Source organism: Austrofundulus limnaeus, unplaced genomic scaffold (assembly GCF_001266775.1).
Source record: "Austrofundulus limnaeus strain Quisiro unplaced genomic scaffold, Austrofundulus_limnaeus-1.0 Scaffold323, whole genome shotgun sequence".
Lineage (NCBI taxonomy): Eukaryota > Metazoa > Chordata > Actinopteri > Cyprinodontiformes > Rivulidae > Austrofundulus > Austrofundulus limnaeus.
The window spans coordinates 396715-406707 of NW_013952725.1; the positions used below are offsets into that span (position 1 = coordinate 396715).

General features: G+C 41.7%; 1 protein-coding gene across 3 annotated transcripts in view; it reads right to left on the minus strand.

Annotated features, from left to right (window-relative positions):
- The window catches only part of LOC106527414 (collagen alpha-1(XVIII) chain), a 79223-nt gene continuing 69230 nt past the window's right edge, over positions 1-9993 (minus strand). For all 3 annotated transcript variants that reach the window (XM_014022290.1, XM_014022289.1, XM_014022288.1), the window contains 6 exons: positions 6618-6746; positions 6475-6507; positions 6150-6398; positions 4227-4424; positions 4006-4115; positions 1-1163 (listed from right to left, as the gene is read on the minus strand). In XM_014022290.1, the coding sequence (XP_013877744.1) occupies positions 950-1163; positions 4006-4115; positions 4227-4424; positions 6150-6398; positions 6475-6507; positions 6618-6746 (933 nt within the window). In that variant the 3' untranslated portion in view covers positions 1-949. The remainder of the gene's footprint in view (positions 1164-4005; positions 4116-4226; positions 4425-6149; positions 6399-6474; positions 6508-6617; positions 6747-9993) is intronic.

The window sequence follows — 9993 nt, forward strand, 5'->3', positions numbered from 1 at the left end:
ATGAAAAGATACTTGTACTTTTACTCAAGTATCACTTTGAGGTACTTTATACAACACTGCTAAACTGTGGAACCAGCTGCCCCTTCACGTCAGAGTTAGACCCGTTAGACTTCGAGTTTTTAAATCTCATCTCAAAACATCTATTTCCAAAAGCTTTTAATGTAGTATAAGAGTTGTTATTCCCTATTTATTTGGTCTGTTTTTATGGTGTATCATTATTTGTGTATTGTTTGTGATGCTTTGTTTTAATAGTTGCAAGAAGCACTTTGGTCAACGGCAGTTGTTTTTAAATGTGCTATATAAATAAAGTTGACTGGACTTGAGCTGACGTCAAAATTCTTCACGAGCAATACTGGGTTTGACCTGGAACCACTGCTGAGGTGACTCCAAAAACCTGGAGACACATTTGGCCAAAGCTGAATTGATGTGAAGCGCTTAAAGCCATGCCCTTGGAGAAGAGGATTTAATGATTTTTCCAAACACTTCTAAAGATAGATAAATGGCCAAATACCTCTGGATGGAGAGAGTACAGACAATGTACACGGACGAATCCGTTTACCAAAAAGTGTGGCGCTCTACCCATTACGAATTTGTGGATATCAGAGTAAAAACTCCAGTAAGAAGAAACCCGTGCTCTGATGTGTACAGCAGCAGGAGTTGTGTGTCTCAAACTACGAGAGGTGAGTGCAAAACTGAACGTCCCACCGCAACGTGACTGGGAGTGGGCTGTGGATGGAGTGTGCTTGGCCCTTAAGAGACTTCTGCTACAGTTAACAGAGTGAGAAGCTGTTGATCACCTGAGCTCGACTTTTTAAGCCTGTGTGAGAAATCTGTGTAGCACCATGTAGGAAGAGTAACATAAAAAAATTAACATTTAAAAATAATAATAATCACAATTGGTGTAAAGACAGACAGAAGTGTGTGTGCTCATCGCTCCATTTCTGTGCGTTTATCTCTTGGCGTGGTCGACGTAGCTGTTCTCGATGCAGAGCACGACATAGGAGCTGGAGCAGCTGCTGGAGGTCTGCTGATTCAGGGCGCCGCTCTGCAGCGACGTGGCCATGCCCGTCACCGCCCGGTGGCTGACGCGCCACGACTCGCAGTAGCTGTCAAGGTGCCGCTGACCCCCGCTGGTCGAGCCGTGCCACACCATCTTCTCCGGCCTGGAGGAGGAAAAGAACAGCAGCTACAGCATTGCTTTACGTGAAAATGTGCAACCCACTGAACATTAGGAACACCTGAACAGTCAGCCACACGTGGATTTGCTGAGTGACATCAACATTAGAGTTAAAAAAAACTAGTCAGTGAAAGACTCCAGTATTTTTTTTCCATTGTTTTGATTTTTAGAACCAATTTTGCCAGATTAGAAACATGAACATGAAAAAAATATTTTCAGCTGATTGTACTATAAATCTCAAGTATTGAGTTGTTGTTCATTGTCCACTTTAGTTTGTACAATTAATTGCCCAAATTTAATAAAATCTGTTCAGATATGTTATACGCTATATTTTTATTGGTTATTGTGACAACTGTGGTCATATAGCTGTGTGTGAAATGACAATCTATACCATTCTGTGTCTGCTTGAGTTGTGCAGAGGTTGGAATTGTAGTTTATGTTACGTTCTGACTACTCTTAGACGTAAGCGTTACCTTTTATGGAGGTTTTTTTACATTGTAAAGTTTGTTCGTCACTCCTCACAAAATGGCCATTAAAGGGATCCCCAATTAGTTGTAACATTTGACTTTATTTAATAAACATATACTTTAACTGTAAAATAAAGACTGTAAAAATACTGTAGAATGTTTAGTTTTTATAATTTTTAAACTAAAAGTTTAAAAATATATTATACAGACGGGGCCATTTTATTTGCACACAAAGCATTCTGGGTAACTGATGATGTGAATAGGTCATCGATGTGAGGCTGCTAGTGAGCTATATCCACCCTGAAGGATAATCTTGGACAATATCTGATGATTGACTCTTTTAAATTGATTTGATTTGATTTATTTATTTAACAGGAAAAGATTATTAAAAATCAAGCCTGACTCAGCATAATTGCTGTTTTACAGCAGGTAAACACTCAGAATTACAGCATCACAATCACATCATCATTATTACACCATAGACACAAAGACAAACAAACATACCAAATTTCAAAAAGGCAGCATTTGCAAAATAGGACGTCTAAATATGAGCACAACAAAAAGTGTCCAGCAGATGGCAGACAAGATTCTTCTTAAAGGGCTGTAGTTTTGAAATGGACTTTATGTTTTGAGGAATGTCATTCCATGCTTTAGTATAAACATAGAAGAAAGACCTCTGGCCGTAACAGTTTTTAAAAGTTGGTAATATAAGTTGTCCTTTTGTAACAGATCTAGTTGAATGACCACTTCCAGAATTTGATTTGGGCAACAATGCACAGAGAGTTCCATAATTGGCACCTTGGACGATCTGAAAATATAAATTAATACCACTATACAAAACATAATTCTGAAAAGTCAAGGCATCAGACAATGAAAGAACTGTACAGTGATGAGTCCAACCAGGAAGTTTTTTATGAATTTTGTAGGCCCTGTTGTAGAGCCTTACTATGGGTTCTAAGATGTCATTTGTTGTAAGAGACCAAACAGGTAAACAGTATGACATGGTTGAGAGTATAATGGCATGAAGATAGATATTTGAAACAGAAGATGTCAGATTGGATCTAATTTTTGAATAAACGTATAATTTCTGTTTCAACTTAGTGGTTAAGACTTGTACATGGTCACGATAAGTCAAATGAGAATCCAAAGTAATTCCAAGATATTTGTAGGTAGTGACAATATCAAGGGGTTTGTTTAAAAAAGTGAGTTGATTTGTTATATTGAAATGTCTCCTGGGTGAGGAAAAATACACGCAGTTTTTTTAACATTAACTGACAAAAGATTATCTTGAAGCCAACCATGAAATGTCTGAAGATCTGCTTGTAACTGACTATTAATAGATTCAATATTGAAATCAGACAAAAAAAGAACAGTATCATCAGCATACATTAAAATATTTGAATACTTCAATATTTTTGGAAGGTCATTTATGTATAATAGGAAAAGCAATGGGCCCAGTATGCTACCCTGTGGAACTCCCATGGAACAGGGCAGAGACCCGCACACAGAGCTTCCATGTTTCACAACCTGACACCTATCAGTCAAATAAGAGGAAAACATTTGTATTGCAGATGATGAAAGTTGAAAAGAAATCAACTTCTGTAAGAGAGTATAATGATCAACTGTGTCAATGAAACCAGAGAGCGTTGACAGAGCCATGATAGCCTGGGTGATAGCCCCGATGCTATCACCATATATATGTACAGTATTAGCTCAGTGGTACACATTCTCCTCTCATCACTGAGGTCCTCCAACCACATGACAGAGAGGGGAACCCAAAAATGACTCAGCCTGCAACTGAAAATATGGATGGAGGACCTCAGTTTAGCTTGTTTGTTGCGCTAGCACCGAGCTAGTAAATATAAGGCAATATAGCCTCAGTGCTAGAACAAAGGCTAACAGGCTAAGCTGAGGTTCTTCTTCTATGAAGCAGCTCTGTTGTCCTCCATCCACATTTTCAGTTACAGGCTGAGTCATTTCTACCTTCTCCTCTCTGTCAACGCTCTCTGGTTTCATTTAAGAGAGACAATCGTCAGATATTGTCCAAGATTAACCTTCAGGGTGGATATAGCTCACTCACACCGATGACCTTTCCACGTCATCATTTACCCAGAATACTTTTTGTGTAAATAAAATAGCTCTGTCCGTGTTAAAATATGTTTTAAAAAATGTACAAAACTAAACAGCCTGCAGTCACAATTTTTACAGTCTTTATTTTACAGTTAAAATAAATGTTTATCAAATAAAGTCAAATGTTACAATCGGGGATCCCTTTAAAAATCTTGCCTAGTGCCGTCATTGGCCGTCTCTGTGTTTATTTCAGTGGGGGTGCCTTGACAGGTTTTATGATTGTTGTCTCACCATGTGTCGTCTCTGAGGACGTCCTTGCCATTAAAGGAGTAGATTGAAACGTTGTCCTTCATTCGGCCGTTGTAGAAGATGCCATTCCAGTTGTCAAACAGAACCTCATCCTGCAAACAGTCACACACGAGGTGGTGAGTAAAACGGAGTGATCGACTTCACGCCCAGCTGTTGGTGAGCTTTTAGACTTTGTAGTGTTCAGCCTTTAAAAAAGTAGCTACCTTCAAGTTAACTATTGGCACATTGTCTCTGTCGTCTCTGCGGACGATGCTGTGGATATCCTGGAGTTTGGAGGACAGGAAGGCTCGGAACGTTCCCTTCAGCCCGATGGCCTGAGCCTGGTTGAAACACAGTAAGTCTGCGCCTGAATTTCCTCTCATGGAGCCTGTGTGTGGGCTATTCAGAGCGATGAGGTGGAGCTGTGGGCAAACAAAAACAACCATTCAGTTTGTAGGTTGCTGCTGGTGTGGAATTCGACAGATGACTTGTGTCTCTAATTGTAGATTATAACACAATTATTTACCAAGAATTGTAAAAACAAAAACAAACACAAAAAAACAAAAGGACTATGGGAAGTGCCCTCAGTTGTGACCAGTCATGGAAGCTCCAATGCCACCATGCTTGGATTATTTAATCGGCTCTGATTAAACAACAACTTCCGATTCGATGTGTAATATGTAGCATCCATGCTAGCTCTGTAAACAAACAAGCCGGCTGATGAGACGTCACGTCTTTTACTGCGCATGTGTGTCACATCAGTGCTGTGTAGCGTTCACACAGGAGTCTGATGCAGGTCACATTTAAAATGTAATGTGAACGTTCACACAAAAAGATCAGATTTTTTCAAAAAATCGGAACTGAGCATTAAGACCTGCAGTGTGAACGTAGGACTCCACTTTCAACCCGTCATGGGCTAAAGGGCTGTTTGGAGAGGCAGTCACAGCCATGTAGCAAGCTAGTTCATGTTAGAGTTGCGCATGTTGTTTGTGTCATGGCAAACAGGGTTTTCTCTGAGTACAGGAGCGCTCATTCACTCAGCAATTCCCAGTTCTTTCTACCTACCATGGTAGCAGGCTAATGGTGGGAGTTGGCAAAGTCACATAAAAAATTATTCAAGTCTTTAAAGGAGACCAATTATGGGTCCTAGAAATTTTTATGGTATGTCTGTGGGTTATCCAGACCATGTTCATTCAATTTAATGCACAAAATAATTCCCAGATAATAAAATTTCCCATTTTCTAGTTCTGCCTGCTCTGACTTCTGTTCAGAAGAGCTGTTTATGTTAATGAGCTCTGTTGGTAACGCCCTCCAAAAATCTGTTGACATTAACTCCGCCCTCCAAAGCCAGCTTTTACGTTAGCATGGCTAATAATAGCAGAAGCTCCGTTGTACAACCATATGAGACCCTGTGAGACCCAGAGGCAGAGTCGTGGTCGCAGCTTCTTTTTTTTCTCCCTCCTCTGCTCTGTGCTCACTCTGCATGCTGTTACCAGGGCAGGTAATTGGAGCAGCAGCGGTCAAAATACCTCAGAAACTCTAACAAATAGGCTAACGCTAAACAATAGAGGTACATGAGAAAACGTGTTCATAACGAACGAAAATAAATAAATTGTTTGTGTCTATGTCTGTCTCGAACCCTGGTCTCCCGCTCTCTGGTCCAACACTCTACCCATTTCCCTATTGGAGGCTTGTTGTGAAATGAGCTGCACATTGCACAACAACAACGGTGACGGTTTTTTATACTGAGGAGGTGGAGCCTCACCCAGGGGTTGCTAGGAAAGGGGCTGAACGCAGACTGCGGTGGGTTGTCGTACGGCTTGTGACGTCACAAAATGTAGGAAGTATAAAACTTGTCATTAATACAGTATACATTAAAAATACATTTACTTACAGTAAATATGCCCCTGGGTGCATTTTTTTGGTCCTAGGACTGTTTTTTAAGAAGTACATACCCAAAGTTGAGTAAAAAAAATCTTTAAAAAGTGAATTTTGCATAATAGGTTCCCTTTAAAACATTAAAAGTCCTAACTATAGTATGTTCCATGTAATTGAACTACATAACAGGCTTCATGTTGTTCCAAATAAACACATTCTGTCTGGTCACCTCAGACCAGACCATAGAGAGGTAAAGTGGTTCTTCTCACCGCTGGTCCTGAGCTGTGGCTGTGGATGAGACTCTGAGGAGGTGGAGGTCTCCGTGGAGGTGTGACTGGGTACCGAGGGTCTACATATCGACCATCTGCTCCGTTGAAGCGGTCTGAGTAACTGGGGTACCTGGGGTCAGTCTGTGGAGGATACTGAGGATCCGGTTGGACTGGATTCACAGGTTGTCTGTAGAGGTCCGGTGAGTAGGGGACGATGGGCGGTGGCTCCACAGCTCCGAGTTCATTACCCTAAAAGTGTTGTATGTGTTCATTTTGTGTGTTTATAACAGGATGTATGTTGTGAAAAATTAATATCTACACTCACAGGCAGACTTGGTAAAGCAATATAGTTCCCCAGCTGAAAAATACAGAAGAAAACAACATTTAAAAACATAAAAATAACAAATATTTACAACACAATCTTGAGTGTTCTGAAACAACGTTGAATCAAAAAGAAAAAAATTTCACCTGAACTTGACGAACTCCGTCTCGAACTCGTACATAGAGATCTGTTTGGTCTGTTATGTAAACCAGAGACCCTTCAGGTTGTCTTCTGGCTGTGGCTGCCATGATGTCATAGGATTTGAACACCATCACCTATGAACACAAAAATATACTTAAGTTTAAAATTATTTTTTTGGGTGCCAAACACCTTCAAATCTTGATAGAACTAATAAATAAATCATAATGTATTTTTTAAGCTTATAAGTATTTTAAAACACATTTTTGATATTTGTTGATGCCTCCTGATAGGTCCTCCACTATGGCAATTACCATATATGGAGTGATGACATTCAGACAAGAACCACCAAAGTGCGAAGGCCATATTGTTTTAGGTTAGCATTACATGAACTAATTGTTTTCATGAAAAAACGAGACAGTTTTTCAAGAACATGTTGAATTGATGCGTGACTGTTTATTGCAGCAACACAGCAGTGGGAATGAGAGTTTTATGGATTTGCTACATCAAAATCCCCTTTTTCCACTGTCAAGTCTCACTCTAATCACTGGAAGAAGCTGATGGACTGTAGACTGGCATGGGAACTGATTAAAAGCCCAAATCTTAGAAAAACTCTTGTCATCCTGACAAGGAAAATTTTAAGCACATTTTAAGGTTGGAGTCCTAACTGGGCACAACCTGCCTAATCGCCACAAAATGATGATGGGACTCCATGACAATGGTTTGTGTGATGCCCGTGGCATTGAATTAGAGACCTCTTTACACTACTTAGTCCACTACCTGGCTCTGAGCAGTCAAAGGAAAATAATTCATGGGGACCTCTTTATTGATCCTGAGAATCTTAGAACAGTGTTTCTATCTTTGTGTCCTTCATTGAGGATGCAGAGGTTTGTTTAAAGATTAGTGTCTTTATAGGGACAGCAAAGGGCCCAGTTACGAGGCTCCCCTTATACGAGTTCTTTATCCATCCCCACTCACTGTAACCATAACACTTGGCTTGACCCTCCTGAAACCACTGCTGAGGTGGGTCCAAAAACATGGTTAGAACTAGAAACGAAGACACATTTAGGCAGACACCGAATCATTGAGAACAGCAACTAAAAGGCATGCCTGCGAAGGAGGAGCTAAGGGTAAACTGACTCTGATCTTGGTTTGATGGCTCACTAGCTGGTGACTAGTCCTTTTGAAGGTAGAATTTTCCAAAAACGCCCCAAGTGGTGAGTCTTCAGTAACAGTAATGAAGCAGAAAGTTCTATTTCATCCCTACTGACTGCCAGAGGTGACCCTTCAAGAACTGAATGATCTTTCTCCAGCTGGAGGATGGGCATGATCTGTGCCCCTCCTGTTTGGGAATTGATCAATTAAGGGAGGCTATCTTACTGATGTAGCCTGCCTCAACTGTTCCACTCTGCTCTTGGCGCTGCAGACTTTACATCTAGCTGAGCTCGTCTATGTGAGCCAAACAATGAAATGTTGAGCCCCAAGGAAGATGACCAAAAAAGGCTCTGATGGCCTGTCCCTGAAGGTAGACTAGCTCTCTTTAAAGTTGGCTCAAATAAAGATGCTTCTTCAGACCTTCCGGAGAAGAGATAGCAGAGGTCTGGCTGGGAAGCCAGACCCTGAGCAGGACATGTTTTGGGACTTCTGCTTTTGATAAGGATGTAGTTTCCCTGGTGGCATCCGGGATTCATTTTCTGAATCAGTTTAATACTGGTTCTTGTGTGTCAACAGCCAGTTCCCATACTTCCTCCTGCTCTCGGGGAGAGGAAGATTGATTAGTAGTGGGAGCTTTAGACTGCCCTTGCTCAGCTGCAGCTCTACGCTCCACAGAGCCAACTGGCTGTGGTTAGAGCCTTTTTTAGGTTACCCAAGTCCCACCTTATGATTCTCCTCTTGGCAGAAAATGTAAAGGATGTGCATGCCTACTGGACTGATACAAAGGTTTTTTTCCCACCCAACCTCAGATGTCAAGGCCCTGACTGCTATTCAGGATGTGCCCAAGTTTGGATTGGGCCATATGCCTTTGATGGAGCCTGTGAACGCCTCCCTTATTGTGTCTTATTGTGACTCCAGATGAAGCTTTGAGGACCAATGCCAGGTGTCCTTCAGTGTCGCATTACGGATGACTTGCTCTTGCTGGGCTTATGATTAGGTTGCTCAACTCGAGCGGCTTGGCCATTCACTGTATCATCTTTTGCTGTGTCTGTCAGCATTGATGGAGAGTGCTGCAATTGATGGACCTACTCAGGAATTGATGGACTTTTCCCTGCATTCATTTATGCTTTTGTTGAGGGAGATCGGGTGCACGTTTTCTACCATTGTTCAAGCGCGATATCAGGTTTTGCTATAGCAATTCCCTCTTACAAAAGCCTGTAAAGGGACCCAAATGGGACTTCACGTGGCTCCGAGAGGGATGTTCGGTCCAGCCGTGCTTGAGGACTTTGAGTACTCTACTCAGGCTACCTGTGCGAGGACCCCAGAAGTGATGCTGGGCAGCAGGCGGTCACTTCAATCAACCTAAGAAACACCTGTTTTCATGTGCTAATTGCGCTCCACCATTGGCAGTTTCTCCACTTCCCCTTGCAAGGGAGGCATTTTCAGTTCAGCGTACTCCCTGTTGGTCTTTCTATCTCCTTGGGTGGGGGGGCTGTGGTGCAGTGGCAGGGCAGCCAACTTGGGACCAGAAAGTCACAGGTTCGACTCCCTGTTATGTCCATGTCATGGTGTCCTTGAGCAAGTTAGACTGATTTATTATGAGACATGATGGAGACTTTGTGTCGCCAGGAGACCGTTGATACTGCTAGATTGATTTATTATGGGACATGGAAACCTTTTGTCTCTGCGCTGCAGCCCTGTCTCTGTCAGTGTGCCCCACCAGAAGGTGTGAATGTGTGTGTGAATCGGTGTACGGTTAAAGTGAAAAGCGCTTTGGAGTCAGTAGTGACTTCATAAAACGCTACATAAATTCAAACCATTTATGGTGTCATGTGACTACATAGACTCACCAGTACCACCAGAGGTCACACGTGACTCTGTTGACATAAAATACTCAATTTGTGCATGCAAAAGAATGATAATTCATTGCTTAAAGAACCACCTCTGGCAGTCATCTGGGATTCATAGAACCATAGTTAGGTAGGGGTCATCTTGAGTGAAATAATCAAGGAAACTGTCTTGGACCTCAGACCTCTGATGGACCTTTAAAAGGGACAAAAACTCTGTTCCACTTAGAACTGAATTTAGGCCACCTCAGGTTGGCTTAACCTGTAAAAGAGACATTCTATTTTTCTTAATCAGATAATAAACAGAATAATCTTATTAGGGGTCCAAGCCCGAGGGAGCAGGGTAACGCAGCTGCAAAGCAGCAGCGTTTCCATGTCTCCA